The following is an 18850-nucleotide window of genomic DNA, read 5'->3' as shown; positions in this document are numbered from 1 at the left end:
GTTTTTTGTATTAATATTTTTAGTAGAGACAGGGTTTCACCATGTTGCCTAAGTTAGTCTTGAATTCCCGGGCTTATGCAATTCACCCACCTCAGCCTCCCAAAGTGTTGAGGTTTCAGGCATGAGCTACTGCACCCAGCTGAAAATTAAGTATTTAAAGGGAAAAACAAAAAGGTACGAAGAGGGATATGGTTTTAAAAAAAAAAAAAAGTTCACTTTCAGAGAACACTTAGTTGTTGAGATTACAGATTATTTTTTTCACACTGATCTAAATATTCCAAATGTATTATAACAAAGTTATATTAAAGCCCAAATAAACATCTGAAACTACTCCTGGATGGCTCAGTGTATTCCAATAATCTGCCCATCCCTTCCTACGTGAATATCATATTTTTGTAAATTTCTTTTTTCTTTTTTTAGACAGCATCTTGCTCTGTCACCCAGGCTGAAGTGCAATGGCGCAATCTTGGCTCACTGCAACCTCCACTTTCCGGGTTCAAGCAATTCTCCTGCCTCAGCCTCCCAAGTAGCTGGGATTACAGGCACCCACCACCACGTCCAGCTAATTTTTTGTATTTTTAGTAGAGATGGGTTTTCGCCATGTTGGCCAGGCTGATCTCGAACTCCTGACCTCAGGTGATCCACCTGCCTCAGCCTCCCAAAGTGCTACTATTATAGAGTCACTGCGCCCAGCCATTACTTTTAACAATGTTTTTCTTCATGATATGGTAAGTTCCCCATTCGCCTTTGCTCTTCCTTTTTAAAACTTTGCTTCTGCTCAGGCCTGTAATCCCAGCACTTTGGGAGGCCAAGGCGGGCAGATTCCCTGAGGTCAGGAGTTTGAGACCAGCCTGACCAACACAGTGAAAACTCGTCTCTACTAAAAACATAAAAATTAGCTGGGTATAGTGGTTGGTGCCTGTAATCCCAGCTAGGCTGAGGTGGGATAATCACTTGAACCTAGGAGGCAGAGGTTGCAGTGAGCCAAGATGGTGCCACTGCACTCCAGCCCGGGCAACAGAGTAAGGCTCTGTCTCAAAAACACATGTCTACATACTCAAAGGAATAAGTTAAGATTTTGCATGTATATAACAATTATAGGAAGCTATAAAAATGAACATTCAGAGGACAAAAAAAAAAAAAAAAAGGAAGGAGGACAGGAGGGAGAAAATAAATACCTGGAATTTCAAAATGAATGGAAATTTAAAATGAAGGTTGAAAAATAAATGAAATTTTCCAGAGAACTAATCCAAGAGATCTAATATATGAGCAACTGTTTCAAAGAGAAAAGAGAGGAGAATCACTAATAAACCTATGAGAAGTGATGGACATGAGTTGCCATTTTAAAACACCCAATAAGGCCAGGCGCGGTGGCTCATGCCTGTAATCCCAGCACTTTGGGAGGCCAAGGCGGGCAGATCACGAGGTCAGGAGATCGAGACCATCCTGGCTAACACGGTGAAACCCCGTCTCTACTAAAAATGCAAAAAATCAGCCGGGCGTGGCGGCGGGCGCCTGTAGTCCCAGCTACTTGGGAGGCTGAGGCAGGAGAATGGCGTGAACCCAGAGGCGGAGCTTGCAGTGAGCTGAGATCATCGCGCCACTACACTCCAGCCTGGGCGACTGAGCGAGACTCCGTCTCCAAAAAAAAAAACCACGCCCAATAAGTACACAGTACAATGATGAAAACAAACTTATCTAAGGTATATCATTGTGAAATAGGGACAAGAAAGAGTCTACAAATTCTAGGGAGGGTGAGAGATGAACAGATCACACTAAAAAGTAATTTTTAGCTACCAGAATAATTTCAGACTCATCAGTAGCTACAACAGAAGTCCATGAAACATGACTTCAGAATCCTGAAGAATTCTATGTCCAGTCAAACTACAGGTATGACACTTAATATTCAAGGTTTCAAACATTTTTTTACTATGTACTTTTTCTCAAAAAACTGCTGGGGATGTGGCCCACCCAAGTGAGACAAGAAACCAAATAACAGGAAGATAAAGGGCACAGCAAATGGAAGGGTGGAACACAAAAGTCAAATGAAAGAATCAGGAACATGGTAAAAGGAGATCCAGAGAAGACAAATGTTTACCATATATAAAGGGCAACAGTCCAGACTGGAGCAGTGTGATTCAGGTGAATGTGATTGGAGCAATGTGATTTAATGGCTGTTACGATTAAAATGCCTATTATTCTACCTTTTCTAAACACACACACACACACACACACACAAAAACCCAAATGCTCAAGTGTCCAGCCCAGACTATTATCTCTGTTTGACCATGTGTTCATGAAGTTCCACTTCTCTCTTTTATGTCCTGCTAACCGTATTAGATAACTTTCTTTACATCAGAAGAGTTCAGCTTTAATTCAATCTTAAAACAAGATACAGAGCAGCATATTCCCAAAGACTACTCTCTTACTGAAGATTCTTTGCCTGGCCCACAAAACAGCCTCACCAGATGACAACTATAAATCGTATGTTTCCCAGGACATGTTCATGATCATGCCCACTGGTTTCCCCAAAAAGGGCTCTAGTAGAAATTCTAGGAAGCTGAAGCCAAACTATAAACCAGAAACTGTGTTCAGATTATCATTTTTTATGAGCCTTCATCAACAGTGGCAATACTATCTTTCCCTTAGACATCTAGCTTTTTAGTTTTTTCAAAACTAAACACATAGGTGAAAGATACATATATGGGAGATTAGTGTAGAAAAAACAAAAAACAAGGGAATGCTTGACTCAAAAATCGGAAAAGAAGATGGAGGAGGGGCCAAAGATACAATAATGTGATCACGGAGTATTAAAAAAAGTTGAAATGCTGCTATGATGTCCTAGGTCATGGTACACAGGTCTTCAGTTTACTATTCTAAAACCTGGCAGGTGTGATGGCTCACACCTGTAATCACAGCACTTTAAGACGCCAAGGCAGTAGGACTGCTTGAGCCCAGGAGTTTTGAGACCAGCCTGGTCAACACGATGAAACTCCATCATTACTAAAAATGCAAAAATCAGCGGGGCGTGGTGGCGCACACCTCTATTCCTAGCTACTTGGGAGGCTGAGGCAGAAGGATCGCTTCAACCTGGGAGGTGGAGGTTGCAGTGAGCAGAGAACATGCCACTGCACTCCAGTCTGGGCAACAGTGAGACCCTGGCTCAAAAAAAATTTTTTTTTGCCAGGCGTGGTGGCTCACACCTGTAATCCCAGCACTTTGGGAGGCCAAAGCGGGTGGATTACCTGAGATCAGGAGTTCGAGACCAGCCTGGCCAACATGATGAAACCCTGTCTCTACTAAAAACACAAAAAATTAGCTGGACGTGGTGGCGGGCACCTGTAATCCAGCTCCTTGGGAAGCTGAAGCAGGAGAATTGCTTGAACCCAGGAGGCAGAGGTTGCAGTGAGCTGTGATCACGTCATTGTACTCCAGCCTGGGCAAAAGCAAAGCTCCGTTTCGGGGGAAAAAAAAAAGATACAAGAAAACTTACATACCTATTTTATACTTCGTTTTTTACATATAAACATTTCATTATTTTGAAAAAGGGAGAAGTTCTAAAAAAAAAATTGTAGCTGGGAAACCAACTATAGTTGCAAAAGTGTTTTATCTGACCAACAGAGTCTAAAATTTTTCAATTTGTTGTCAAAACATCTACTTTATAGATATACTATCTCATGTATGGAATGATACAGGGAGAAGTTCATTCATCCCAGTAATGTTTGAAATAGTAAATGGTTGGAAATGACCTAAATATTAATATAGAAATAATTATGTTAAAACCATATAGTATAATATATACCATCAGAAAAAAGAAGTGAAAACGTTATGTGTTGATATGTAATGCTCTACAAGACATATTAAGTGAAAAAACACAATGTGCCAGAAAAGTGCACATAGCTGGCTACTATTTACTTTTTACAAATATACATATTTGCTGTATATGCACAAATCTCTATTAAATAAAGTTAAACAACTGACAATGCTGGTTGTCTCTAGGTCATCTGCCTGGACAGAGATCAAATTGAGGAGACTGTGTACTATTGCATAAGACTTGAGTTTTGAACAACGTAAAGTACTGCCTATTTACACACACATTTAAAAAACTAGCAAAAAGGTCGGATGTGGTGGCTCTTGCCTGTGATCCCAGCACTTTGGGAGGCTGAGGCAGGTAGATCATGAGGTCAAGAGATCAAGACCATCCTGGCCAACATGGTGAAATGCTGTCTCTACTAAAAATACAAATTAGTTGGCAGTGGTGGCACACGCCTGTAGTCCCAGCTACTTGGGAGGCTGAGGCAGGAGTCATCTGAACCTGGGAGGTGGAGGTTGCAGTGAGCCAAGATCATGCCACTGTACTCCAGCCTGACAACAGAGTGAGACTCCATCTCAAAACAAAAACAAAAACAAAAAAAAGACTAGCAAAAAAAAAAAAAAAAAAAAATTAACCCACAGAACAATTCTAATTCTATACAAGAGTAAATAACTGTCCTTGAAAGATTAAAATACAAAGCAACAAGAAGCTTTTCTAGGATAGAATAATGTATCTAACCAAATTGGACATACACAGTTACACCTTATAAAGTTGAACTAAATACAATATGCATACATACGTTTGCACACACCAGAATTTCTGGATTCTTTCTTTTTTTTTTTTTTTTTTTTTTGAGATGGAGTCTTGCTCTATCACCCAGGCTGGAATGCAGTGGCACAATCTTGGCTCACTGCAACCTCCGCCTCCCAGGTTCAAGCAATTCTCCTATCTCAGCCTCCTAAGGAGCTGGGAATACAAGCACGTGCCACCACACCCAGCAAATTTTTGTATTTTTAATAGAGATGGGGTTTCACCATGCTGGCCAGGCTGGTCTCAAACTCCTGACCTCAAGTGATCCAATTACCACGGCCTCCCAACGTGCTGAGATTACAGGCGTGAGCCACCATGCCTGGCCAGAATTTCTAGATTCTGAGACCATACTGCACAATTTGGTGGTTATTACCTACATGTGGTTAATTATTAATATTAAATAAAGTTTAAAACGTATTTCCTCGGTTGCACAAGCCACAATATCCAAATGCTCAATTACCATCTAGTGGCTACTGTATTGGACAGTAAAAAAGACCCTTTCCATTATCTCAGAAAATTCTCCTGGACAGCCTTTTTCTAGTAGAATCCTCAAAAAACTGTAACTGGGCAATTTGGAAAGGGGAATGAGGTAGCTGGGGAAGACAGACAGGAGATAGGTTTTTCACATTAAACAGAACTTAGCCTGTGCCAGATAATGTCCTTAATATGATTCATGCTAATTCAATCCTTGTACTTCAGCATAATTGGTTTCCTTTGTAAACCTATGTATTTTATGTAATACATGCTAAAACATTCTTTTTTTTTTTTTTTTTTTTTTGAGACGGAGTTTCACTCTTGTTGCCCAGGTTGGAGTGCAATGGCACCATCTCGGCTCACTGCAACCTCCACCTCCCAGGTTCAAGCCATTCTCTTTCCTCAGCCTCACGAGTTGCTCGGACTACAGGCACCCACGACCACGCTTGGCTAATTTTTGTATTTTCGGTAGAGATTACAATGACAGTAATGAGCAGAGCACAGAAAAAAATATTACAATTAATTTCTGTATAACATTTTGTAGTAACAAGCTTAAAACACACAAAGAAACATGTATGTGCACATTTTAGCTTAAACTTTTTCAAAACAACTGTTTTACCCTTTGCCAGACCTACCACCAAAATTACTAAAAGTACTAAGGTAGTTGAGTCTAGAATAAATCCAAAATCCACAAACTTTAAAAAATGTACTAAAACGGCAGGGCACCGTGGCTCACGCCTGTAATCCCAGCACTTTGGGAGGCCGAGATGGGTGGATCACGAGGTCAGGAGATCGAGACCATCCTGTCTAACATGGTGAAACCCCTTCTCTACTAAAAATACAAAAAAAAATGAGCCGGGCGTGGTGGTGGGTGCCTATAGTCCCAGCTACTCGGGAGGCTGAGGCAGGAGAATGGCGTGAAGCCGGGGGGCGGAGCTTGCAGTGAGCCCAGATCGCGCCACTGCACTCCAGCCTGAGCGACAGAGTGAGACTCCGTCTCAAAAAAAAAAAATGTACTCAAACTTTTTTCACTAGCAAAATATTTTAACTGGGAAATCATACAAACTAGCAAATGCCGGAAATCAAATTAGAAAGGAGGAGAAAGTAAGTGTCCACCCACTTTCTTTAGAAATCTATCCACAAAGTTTTCAATCAGTTACTAAAATACGATTGGTGCAATTGTTTGGTTTAGTCCTCAAGATTATGTGTTTTTGTTATCTAACACTGCAATATAACGGGGCCTAAAAATAAATGTCCACACATTTTATTTTATAGCTGTAGCAAAACACATAGTAAGCTTATCAAAACTCATCTCCCCTTCTGAAGTCACCCAAGCAAAGCACATTACATGCCTACTGGAAAGACAGTGCAATGGTTAAGAACATACACTCTGCACTTCGGCTGCGTTAGTTTAAACTCCACCCCACCACTTGGAGCAAGTTAGTCACATAATGACTTTATCTGTACTGTTAAGAATTAAATGAGTTAATATATGGTAAAGCATTTAGTGTGGTACTTAACACAGAATAAGTGCTATGTGTAGCAATTACAAATAACGATCTTTCTGCATTAAAAATAGCTGTTACAAACAAGGTATGTTTATAAGAATTTATTTTTAATTGGTTGTTTACAACTATAAATCCATACCCTTAATTCCATATCCCTATAAATCCAATGCTGGCTAGATTTTTAATGATTCCACAGAAACTTACTGAATATAGTACGACTAAACTTCATTTTCCTATTGTTTCTTTTTCTTTTTTTTTTTGAGACGGAGTTTCCCTCTTCTTGCCCAGGCTGGAGTGCAATAGCAGATCTTGGCTCACGGCAACCTCCACCTCCCAGGTTCAAGCGATTCTTCTGCCTCAGCCTTCCGAGAAGCTGGGATTACAGGCATGTGCCACCATACCCGGCTAATTTTGTAATTTTTTAAAGTAGAGACAGGGTTTCTCCATGCTGGTCAGGCTGGTCTCGAATTCCCGACCTCAGGTGATCTGCCCACCTTGGCCTCCCAAAGTGCTGGGATTACAAGTGTGAGCCACCACGCCCGGCCCATTTTCCTATTGTTTCTATGGAATAATATATCAAAAATTCCAACTGGGGAAAGGAAAAAAAAAAAACAACAACACTTATATTTCTGACCACATTCTCAGGTTCTCGAAGTGCCCAGAAATGACTATTAGTGTTTTAGACACACACACACACATACACAAGAATCCTTTCATTTTTCTTTTTGGTGAGATAGGGTCTCTTTCTGTCACCCAGGTTGGAGTGCAGTGGTGTGATAACAGCTCACTGCAGCTTTGACCTCCCAAGCTCAAGGGATCCTCCCATTTTAGCCTCCTGAGTGGCTAGGACACAGGGGCACACCACCACATCCAGCTAATTTTTTAATTTTTTGGAGAGACAGGGTCTTGCCATGTTGGCCAGGCTGGTCTCCGGGCTCAAGTGATCCTCCTGCCTTCATCTCTCAAAGCCTCAGATATGAGCCACCAAGCCCAGCCTCTTTCTTTTTCTGGAGACACGATTAGGGACTTTTGAAGGAACACTAGTGATTTTATGGTAGGGATAGGAGTCGGAAGAACATCTGAGGATTGTGAGTCACAGACTTTGCATTTCTTGCTAATGGCTAAGGATTAATAATTTAAAAGCAGCGATGTGAATTTCCTAGAAAAGAGGGAAAATAGTATGTAAATCCATGGATATACATGAATGTAAAACATTCATGGAATGTCAACTTTAGTCCCTTACAGTTGACAAACTGTCACCTTTGAATAATGCATTTAAAAATCGAAATCGGGCCAGTCGCGGTGGCTCAAGCCTGTAATTCCAGCACTGTGGGAGGCCGAGACAGGCGGATCACGAGATCAGGAGATTGGGACCATCCTGGCTAACATGGTGAAACCCCATCTCTACTAAAAATACAAAAAAATCAGCCGTGCATAGTGGTAGGCGCCTGTAGTCCCAGCTACTCGGGAGGCCGAGGCAGGAGAATGGCGTGAACCCAGCAGGCAGAGCTTGCAGTGAGCCAAGATTGCGCCACTGCACTCCAGCCTAGGTGACAGAGCAAGGCTCCGTCTCAAGAAAAAAAAAAAAAAAAATTGAAATCAACCGGGCGTGGTGGCTCAAGCTTGTAATCCCAACACTCTGGGAGGCCAAGGAAGTCTGATCACCTGAGGCAGGGAGTTCAAGACCAGCCTGACCAACATGGAGAAACCCCGTCTCCACTAAAAATACAAAATGGCCGGGCGTGGTGGTACATGCCTGTAATCCCAGCTACTAGGGAGGCTGAGGTACCTCCTCGCTTGAACCCAGGAGGTGGAGGTTGTAGTGAGCTGAGATTGTGCCATTGCACTCCAGCCTGGGCAAGAAGAGCCAAACTCCATCTCAAAAACAACAACAACAACAACAACAACAACAAAAATATCAAAATAAGATATCTTATTCCAACTTTCAGCTGACTTAGAAATTTCAGTCTTCAAGATCACTCAGATATTAAAATAAGACTACAACCCATGCTCATTTCCACTTCTCCAAAAAGTCTCTATGACTAAGATGGTGCAACTCAACAGTACTAATAGATTAACGAAACCTTTTTTTTTTTTGAGACAGAGTCTTACTCTGTCACTCAGGTTGGAGTGCAGTGGCGCAATCTCAGCTCACTACAACCTCCGCCTCCCGAGTTCAAGCACTTCTGCCTCAGCATCCTGAGTAGCTGGGATTACAGGCACGCATCACCACGCCCAGCTAAGTTTTGTATTTTTAGTAGAGATGGGGTTTCACCATGTTGATCAGGCTGGTCTCAAACTACTGACCTGGTGATTTTGCCTCGGCCTCCCACAGGGCTGGGATTACAGGTGTGAGCCACCGCACCCGGCCCATATTCTTATGTAAATTAAACAATATTTTACTTAAATGTTTTTTCCCTACAGTTTTCTGTCCAAATTAGAGTAAACTTACATAATTCATTTTGCATATTATCCCTTGTGCCACTTCTGTGTGTAAACCGTGTGTCCACACTGAATTTCTCTAAGTCTAATAATCATGCTCATTAACTCAGATTATAAAACGAAGTATGAAATTTGTTTGTTTGTTTGTTTTTCTTTTTGATGGAGTCTTGCTCTGTCGCCCAGGCTGGAGTACAGTGGCACCATCTCAGCTCACTGCAACCTCCGCCTCCAGGTTCAAGTGATTCTCCTGCCTCGGCCTCTCCAGTAGCTGGGTTTACAGGCGCCTGCCACCAAGCCTGGCTAATTTTTGTATTTTTAGTAGAGACAGGGTTTCACCATGTTGGCCAGGCTGGTCTTGAACACCTGACCTCAAGTGATCCCCACCTGCCTTGGCCTCCCAAAGTGCTGAGATTACAGTTTTTTCTTTTAATTGAAGAAATCTGGAATATGAACACCAGCGCCAAATTTACGTGGATTATCGAGAAACTTTGATATAATGGTTTCTTTCATTAAGCAAAAAGCCCGCTAATTTGCACAGTCTGGTTGGCATTCAATAGTTCATTAATATGAATTATATAGCACAACATATATTTGTCAACATGTATTTAAGCCTTATTTACTCTTATTAATAAACTATGTAGTACAGAGCATGTTTCCAAAGTATAAAAAAGGAAGCATTAGATCAGCTGATTGTCCAAGTTGATTCACTTACAAAATTAGTGTGGTTTTAAAAAATTCAAGAGCTACAATGTAAAAACAAGTAAAATTATATACCTTCAATTAAGCTAAAGAAACCAAAATTAATCTCTTACCTCAAAAAGAATAAGTCAAAAAAACTTTTTAAATTCTAATAATGAAGGATGTAGAATGAAGATAAAGCTACAAAGAAACACGACCCACTGGAGGTAAGATGGCCTTGCCATTTTCACAGACTAATATTAAACCTAATTTTGACCCAGCCACAATTCAAATGCCAACAGAGTAACAGCAGAGTATTGTTTGTCCTAATGTTCAAATTTTTGCCAAATTATCTGTTAAGGGGTAAAATGTTTCCCTTAATTTTCCCTTTCAAGCTTCTCAACAAATTTAATATTTGTGGGCCACATCTTCATGTAACTGAACTCATACAAAGAGAAAACCACACAATAATATCAAACTGAAAATTGTATTTTATGCAATGTCCATAGAAAAAAATCATCCAGATACCTACGAATGATGGGATAAGCAGGAAAATCCCTTGGCTCTTTTTAAGTGTTTATGATTATGCACAGCAGAAAAGCATTATGGAAGCTCACAAGCTAGCTGAAGTAAGAAAAAACATGACTTTCACAGCCTTCAGGAGGGGTATCTCAAGCACAATCCAATCCTAATCAGTTGCTTCAAAAAAAAATCCAGGCCAGGCTTGGTGGCTCACGCCTGTAACTCAACACATTGAGAGGCCAAGGTGGGAGGATCACTTGAGTCCAGGAGTTTGAGACCAGCCTGGGTAACCATCGCGAGATTCCATCTCTACAAAAAGTTTAAAAATTATCCGGGCGTGGTGGCCCGCGCCTGTAGTGCCTGCTACACGAGAGGCTGAGATGGGAGCATCTCTTGAGCTCAGGAGTGTGAGGCTGCAGTGAGCTATGATCGCACCACTGCACTCCAGCCCCAGCAACAGAGCAAGACCCTCCACCCTCCACACACCAAATCCGACTGTTGAAAATAATTCTACATAACTAACCTGTGGAAAAGGGTATATTAAAAGTACTAAAATTTTTCAGGCCGAGCGCAGTAGCTCACGCCTGTAATCCCAGCACTTTGGGAGGCCAAGACAGGCAGATCACCCAAGGTTGGGAGTTGAAGACCAGCCTTACCAACATGGAGAAACCTCGTCTCTACTAAAAGTACAAAATTAGCCAGGCGTGGTGGCACATGCCTGTAATCCCAGCTACTTGGGAGGCTGAGGCAGGAGAATTGCTTGAACCCAAGAGGCGGAGGCTGCGGTGAGCCAAGATAGCGCCATTACACTCCAGCCTGGGCAACAAGAGCAAAACTCAGTCTCAAAAAAAAAAAAAAAAAATTCATTTCTCACTAAAAATAAACACTTTGATACTCTTATATATTCTCAAAATACTTTGGTTTCCACCTTCGCACACTTTGTTTTTAGGTTCCCCTACTCCCCAAATTTAACGGTAACATCCAAATCTCCCAAAGTCTGCACCAGAACAAATACTGTATCACTGACCACATCCCTAGGAATTAAGTTCCTTAAGGGTTTACATTCAACAAGGTATAGACTCACATCTTGTATAACTTTGTATCCTAAAGAACACTTGGTACAACACCCTGGATGTATCAGGAGCTATTAATATTTACTAACTCAAAATATAGTCCTTCATCACTTTGCAGTTCTGTTCTGTGCTCCTGAAACAAAACTGCATAAACTCTGCAAAACTCAAGGGACCTAAATGTGACAGAAACTTCACAGCATTCCTTATTATTTTATAGTTTACAGTCTTGTAGCCTTGCCCCTATTACCAGATGTAATGCTTTTTACTGACACTAGTATAGTGGGGTAGGAACAGATCTAGACAAAAGTGGACATCAGAACCTGTCAAAGGGGTTTAAAATTTATATTTTACATATCTATCCTTCATTAGTGTTATGTAACATTAATGTTCTAAAGTCAGTTTTCTGTAGCAACAACTTAAGAGTTTTTCAATCTAATTCCCAGGAACATAAATGAAAACTGGTGCCAATAAAAAAACAAGCAAGCAAGCAAGCAAGCAGAAACGCTGCCTTGAATTCTGACAAAAAGATAAGGATAGTTTACACCAACGCAATGAAAAATAAGCCTTTGTGTAGTCTATAAGAGTTTTTGAAATTGTTTCACTAAAGTCTTTAAAAATGCCGGGCGCGGTGGCTCACGCCTGTAATCCCAGCACTTTGGGAGGCCGAGGTGGGAGGATCACTTGAGGTCAGGAGTTTGAGACCAGCCTGGCTAACATGGTGGAACCCCGTCTCTACTAAAAATACAAAAATTAGCCGGGCAAGGTGGCGCGCGCCTGTAATCCGGATTCAGCTACTCAGGAAGCTGAAGCAGGAGAATAGCTTGAACCCGGGAGGCGGAGGTTGCAGTGAGCCGAGATCACGCCACTGCACTCCAGCCTGGGCGACAGAGCAAGACTCCATCTCAAAAAAAAAAAAAAAAAATCTTTAAAAGTCAAAGCAAACTGGTAAACCATTAGCGAAACCACAAGCTACCATGAAAAGATACACAAAAGTATCTGGCAACCAAAGTCTAGAGATGGTTCCAGAGTGTGAAAGGCTTACTGATTGCTAATAAACTCCATTATGCACCCAAGATATCTTCACTTAGCTGTGTCATTTCTAAAAAGGCAACAGAGCCCAGAAGTTTCAGTGAGCCAGTCCTGGCAAACTCAAATTATGAAAAAATATACCCTCTGCTTAAAGATTAACTACAAACCTACCCTGGGACCAGCTTGCTTCAGTTAAGTTTAAAATGGTGCCTAAATCGAAAGGAAAGCCTGTAGCATAGAGAAAAAAAAAATCAAATGGAAAAGTAAATGTAAAAGTTTCTATTTCCAATGAACTGCGTCTCAGAAATCTTCCAGGCGATAAAGACTCGGAAGAACAGAGGGATCTAGCCCCATTCGCATTCTCAGAGGCGTGCGCACTGCGCGGAAAGGATGAATGAATGGAAGACCGGCGCGTGTGAAATGCAGCAGGTCCGGCCGGCAAGCCGACCGGCTACAGCGATCTGTAGGCCTCGCTCCTCCCCCTTCCCTCCTCCATGACAGCCCAGTCCCAAGCATGGAGGGGCGAGGACAATGTGATACCCTTTCTCACCACCACCATCCCTCATTCTACTTGGAGAGCTTCACCGTGACACTCGAGTGTTCTTTCCCACCCCAACCTTTCTCGCCTACCCCGGCGCAAACACCGGCAACACTCCGGCGCGTTGGATTAACAGGCGCTCGCCCCTCTCAACTCCTCTAAGCGAGGTCGAAGCTCCTCCGCGCGTGCCGCGGTACCACTCCCGCCTAACCCACCCTCCGGCAACACTCGCCCACCAGCTCCACAGTCCACCGGTCTAAGGAAGACGTGCGCGCGCCCCGCACCCGAGCCCCGGGGCTGGGGCTCTGGAGGGAGAGAAAGACTGCCCCAGGGCTCCCTCCTCCATCTCACTCCAGGCCGGCTCGCCGCCCACCCTGCCTGCGGATCCCAGTGCTCGCTGGGAGCCGGCCCCGCGCCTTCCCATCACGAAGACACCATCCCCACACAACTAGCCCAGAACCCCAGCCACCCTCCACCCTGTAGACACCTCGCGACTCCGCAGGAGGCGCCACGCCGCCCCTCCCCCACACCGCTCCCCCAGTTCTCGGGCCCCCACCAGAAAGTGTGCGCTACATGCCGCCTCGGCCAGCCTCCGGGACGTCCCCACTTGTCCACGGGAGGTCAGGTCCAACATGAGGGGGAGGGGGCGGCAAGGGGTAGAGTGCGCGCCGGGAACGCAGTCCCGCGGAGTCCCCCAGTTAGAAGGGGGACGGAGCGCGGGGACCCGTGGGGGTGGGGGCCAAAGGCAATACTCACCGGTTCGACAGTCGCCATCTTAGATCGATCTGATCGCACAACCGCTCCAGAAGGGGGGGTAAGAGGAAAAAAATGAGATTCAAACCGGATTGGCCAGCTACTGACCACGTGACGGACGTGTCCGTTTGGCCCTGGCGGCGCCTGCGCAAGACTGCGGCTGCGTGGGTAACGAGAGGCTTCTGGGAAGTGGAGTCTCTCCCCCACCTTTTTTTTTTTTTTTTAAGGCAAATTTTTTTTAAAAAAGGACCGGTCACGTGGCTGATGGGTAGGGTGCGCGGTTCTCAACGCGGCGGACGCTCGCTTGCTGGAGGGTGGTTTCAGTCCTCTGCTCTTCCTCCTGGATAGCTGCGGTCACACTTACTGCCAGGCATGCCTACTGTGCCCTTTGTCGCCCTGTCCTCCCATCTTCCCCGGAAGGTTGGGAACTGCAGGCTCAGCACACACAATACGGCTTCATTTGCTTAGTTGAGGTCCCAGGACAAGTTGCCTGTGTGTTTATTTAGTTTTCTTTTGACCTCCCACCATTTTCTCTTAGTTTCAAAAAGAGGCGGCGATGCAGAGTCGTTTAGGCAATCAACCCTCCCACGTCCCCTGACTCCGCTAATGCTGGTGGTCATTCGTTGCCATTTCTGCGAAAGGGGACGGACGGAACCGCTCGCAGTACCCGCTTGCCACCGGCTGGATGAGGGGGAGGGGACGACAGCTTTTACTGTCCCAAATCCTGAGATTAAGACCTCAGGGCTAAATCTTGGGTGGCAGTAAAAATTACTTGGAAGTTCAGCGCAACCGTTCCAATATTCTGCTTTAACGTGCACAGAAATAGCCTAAGTCCAGGTGCCAGCCAGGGAAGCCACTCCGGGCCCCGCTGACTAAGCCCTGGACTGATAGTCTGGAGTCGTTAGGCCGGGTCAGCTATGCCTCTTGACGTTGACTCATTCTCCTTAGGCGAGTGACTTAGTGGTTCGGCGCCTCAGCTTTTTTATTTATGAAACAAAGGTGATGATACACTTACCTCACAAGGGTGTACTTTGTAATGACTGTAACCGGCTTTGAAAATGCACTGGACTCTAGAAATGATTCATAATAAGCAACCGCGTGCCTTCCTAAAGATCAGCTGCTGCTTCTTTTTTGTTGTTGTTTTTTTTGTTTTTTAGCAAAGTTTAAATTTTTTTCTTATGTTTACTTTGATTATGATGTACACCAGTGTGGTTTTAAATGATCAGGACCTTTTTTTTTTCGTTTACAACTGCAGCTGCCATCAACAGAGGATTTAATATTCATGAAATTATTGTTATGCTCACAACAGTCACTGGCAATCAGAAATTTGTCCCCACACTGACATCCTACATTTCCTTTCCCTCTAAGATACTGTGCTATCATTTCTCAAGACCATGTTTTTGCACAGTTTGGTTACTAATACAACAAATAGAGATGAAGAAATCTAGCAGATTCCCAAGGTTCTAATGAAGAAGACAATGTCTCATTATTTCCCATGCTTTTAAATAATGTTGACACCAGGAAAAGGAGTATATGCAGGCTGCTTGTGCCTGTCTGCTTATAGTGTTACTGAGGTCCAGAGCTGTGTCATACCTATTATTGAGTACATAATGGATACTTGAGTTGACTAACACATAATTGAGGCTGTATAAGAACTCAAAGTCATTGCCTGTTCATATGTTTTGGTTTACCTGAATATCAGAAGTAATTAATGAAAGCTTTTGTCTAGTGTGCTTAGCTCTACTAGGTTTTAAAGTAGATAGAATTAACAGGCCAGGCGTAGTGGCTCATGCCTGTAATCCCAGCACTTTGGGGGGCCGAGGCAAGAGGATCACCTGAGGAGTTCGAGACCAGCCTGCCCAACATGGTGAAACCCTGTCTCTACTAAAAATACAAAAATCAGTCAGGCATGGTGGCACACGCCTGTAATCTCAGCTAGTCAGGAGGCTGAGGCAGGAGAATCACTTGAACCTGGGAGATGGAGGTTGCAGTGAGCTGAGATCCTGCCACTGCACTCCAGCCTAGGTGATACAGCGAGACTCCATCTCCAAAAGAAATATAATAATAATAAACAAATAAGTGGATTTCTACTTACAGAGACTATCTATTGCTACTTAGACTATCCAAAACAATGCCATTGATCGCATTGTTATCTTCTGCTGGTTAAAAGTGGTGTCAGGTTACCTTCTTTGAAGAGAAAAAGACAGCATAAGTGTCCTATTTTCTTCTTCCCTTCCTTTTCCCTCCCCTCCCCTCTCCTCCCCCTCCCCCTTCCCTCCCCTCCCCTTACCTCCTTCCCTCTCTCCCTCCTTTCCTCCTTCCTTCCTTCCTTCTTTCCTTTCTTTCTCTCTCTCTCTCTCCCTCTTTCTTTCTTTCTTTCTTTCTTTCTTTCTTTCTTTCTTTCTTTCTTTCTTTCTTTCTTTCTTCTTTTCTTTTTCTTTCTTTCTCTTTCTTTCTTTCTTTCTCTCTCTCTCTTTCTTTCTTTCTTTCTTTCTTTCTTTCTTTCTTTCTTTCTTTCTTTCTTTCTTTCTTTCCTTCTTTCTTTCTTTCTTGGTGTTGCTCTGTTACCCAGGCTGGACTGCAGCCTTGACCTTCTGGATTCAAGGGATCCTCCCACCTTAGCTTCCCAAATAGCTAGGCATGGGCCACCATGGCTAGCTAATTTTTTTATTTTTTTGCAGAGACAGGGGGGTCTAGCTATGTTCCCCAGGCTGGTCACAAACTCCTGGGCTCAAGCGGTCCCCCTACCTGGGCCTCCCAAAGTGCTGGGATTGCAGACATGAGCCACCATTCCTGGCCAGATGTCCTATTTTCACGAAGCTGTTATATAACAGAAGAAAATCAATGAGATTAGCAAGGAAATACCTATAGGATTGAAAGCTAGTGATGTTCTTAAAACTTTTTTTAAACAACAGTTTCCATTTTTATTAAGTTTTCTGTTGACCAAAAAACTCCCTCTTGTCAATCAAGACTCATACTTTTACAATACTTATGGATGCTCTATTCTTTATGATTTAGTTTATTTCCATTTTTAAATAGTTTTTAACAATTTTTCTTTATTTTTTTCAAGCACAGAGTTTCAGGAAAATCTCCATTTTTGTATATACTTTGTTGCATGTGTTTTATGGCCATTAATGTGTCTTTGCCTATTTGAGATTCTACCATGTCAAAGATTTAACGATTAGGTTTTTATATATGCATGTATGTGGTTGTTTTGTTTTGTTTTTGCCAATCTTAAATATACAGAGCTGAAATTGTATGTTTTATTTCTCTATTTATTCTCCATTATTCTTTATTGCTCTTCAAAGGACTTGTAATTCCAAGTTCATTTACAAAACTGACCAGAAACCATCCAATAAGCACTAAGTTAGTAATGGGAACTATGTAACCAGTGGAGGATATTCAAAGGACACAGGAAGTACAGGCACTTCCTTCCCTGACTGTAAAATCTGGTTGGTGTACTAAGTCATAGAATTATAAATAGTTCAGTACCCATATAAAGAAGTGTGACTAAGAACCAAAAGGATGCAGTTAGCAAGCACCACAGCCAGCACACATTCACATAATGAATGGGAGAGTCACATACTTCCTTCCCTCATTTCATCCAGGCCTCTGTTCCAATGTGATCTCCTGAAGGAGGACTTCCTTGATTACCCTATCTAAATTACTGTTTCCATTACTCTTTATCCCCTTACTCTGCTTTGGTTTTCTTTAGGCCAGTTCATAACCCTAACTCTAAACTTGCTGTTAAACATTATTTAATTAGTTGTTGATTGCCTCTACTACTAAAATATTAGCTCATTGATGATTTGTAGATAGATTGCGATAAAATATTTGGGGAAAACTCAAACGTAATTTTTTTCTTTTCTCCTGAGATGGAGTCTCACTCTGTTGCCCAGGCTGGAGTGCAGTGGCACGATCTTGGCTCACTGCAACCTCTGCCTCCTGAGTTCAAGCCATCCTCCTGCCTCAGCCTCCCAAATAGCTGGGACTACAGGTGTGTGCCACCACACCTGGCTAACTTTTGTATTTTTTAGTAGAGACAGGGTTTCACTATGTTGGCCAGGCTGGTCTCGAACTCCTGACCTCAGGTGTTCTGCCTGCCTCGGCCTCCCAAAGTGCTGGGATTACAGGCGTGAGCTACCAGGCACCTGGCCAAATGTAATTTTTTTTAAAGATTAGTCTCAGAACTAATAATGGAACTAGTAGGAAAATTACTATATGCTAGTTGCTGTGTTAAGTCATTTACATGCACTTATAGTACCTCATTGTATCTTCAAAACAATATTTTGAGGTAGATATACTTATTTTTCAGATAAGGAAACTGAAGCTTAAAAAACTTAAATAACTTTCACAAAAACACAATTCTATCATTGGAGCTCTTAACCACTATATATTATTAACTAGATGGTAATTGGACCCTATAATAAGAAAGATCATTGAAACAGAAAGAAATAATCTGCAAAGTATGTGAAAAATTTATGTAGGTAGTATATTGAGCCAACAACAAGATACTTATCAAAAGGAATTTATCTTATAAAACTGAAATTCTGAAAAAATAAAATATATGGGATAAATCGACAGTCTTTAAAAATAACTCAAAGCTGGGTATGGTGTCTTATACCTGTAATACCAGCACTTTGGGAGGCTGAGGCTGGAAGATAACTTGAAGCCAGGAGTTCAGGATGAGCCTGGGCAACATGGTGAGACATCGTCTCTACAAAAAATAAAAAGCAATTAGCCAGGCATGGTGGCACATGTCTATAGTCCTAGTTACCTGGGAGGCTGAGATGGGAGGATTGCGCCATCCCAGGAGATGAAAGCTGCAATGAGCTATGATCGTGCCACTGCACTCCACCCTGGGTAAGAAAGCAAGACCGTGTCTCAAACAAAGAAATATGTTAATAGGTGGGAGTTGACTGCTTGACATCTATAAAAGAACAACCTAGAATGACAATATTTGGTAATCCATCTCCAGCATTGTCCCAGGGACAGGGTGCCTTGGCACAAAAATATGAATCTCTGGTCCATTGGACTTTGTTGGGGTTGGTTGCTTGAGGACACAAACCGTATGACTAATTCACCTTGTTTGACTTCCAGATTCATCAAGCAACCATATGATAAACATATCTTCCCATATTGGTTTACATGTAGGGCTGATCAGAAAATATAACTATCCAGACCACAATAGTTACATTGCTCAGAGTCC

General features: G+C 42.7%; 1 protein-coding gene across 2 annotated transcripts in view; it reads right to left on the bottom strand.

Annotated features, from left to right (window-relative positions):
- Positions 1-14565, bottom strand: part of LOC105486387 (eukaryotic translation initiation factor 4E) — a 49982-nt gene extending 35417 nt beyond the window's left edge. The window contains exon 1 of one of the 2 annotated variants that reach the window (XM_011749267.2): positions 13645-14565. In XM_011749267.2, the coding sequence (XP_011747569.1) occupies positions 13645-13662 (18 nt within the window). In that variant the 5' untranslated portion in view covers positions 13663-14565. Of the gene's footprint in view, positions 1-13444; positions 13538-13644 lie in introns of those variants that run through there. The other variant, XM_011749266.3, reaches the window with a different exon arrangement.
- Between the last annotated feature and the right edge of the window lie 4285 nt (positions 14566-18850).

The sequence above is a fragment of the Macaca nemestrina genome, chromosome 3, assembly GCF_043159975.1.
Source record: "Macaca nemestrina isolate mMacNem1 chromosome 3, mMacNem.hap1, whole genome shotgun sequence".
Lineage (NCBI taxonomy): Eukaryota > Metazoa > Chordata > Mammalia > Primates > Cercopithecidae > Macaca > Macaca nemestrina.
The sequence above is the reverse complement of the archived record's forward strand: the minus strand, read 5'-3'. Positions and strand labels throughout refer to the sequence as shown.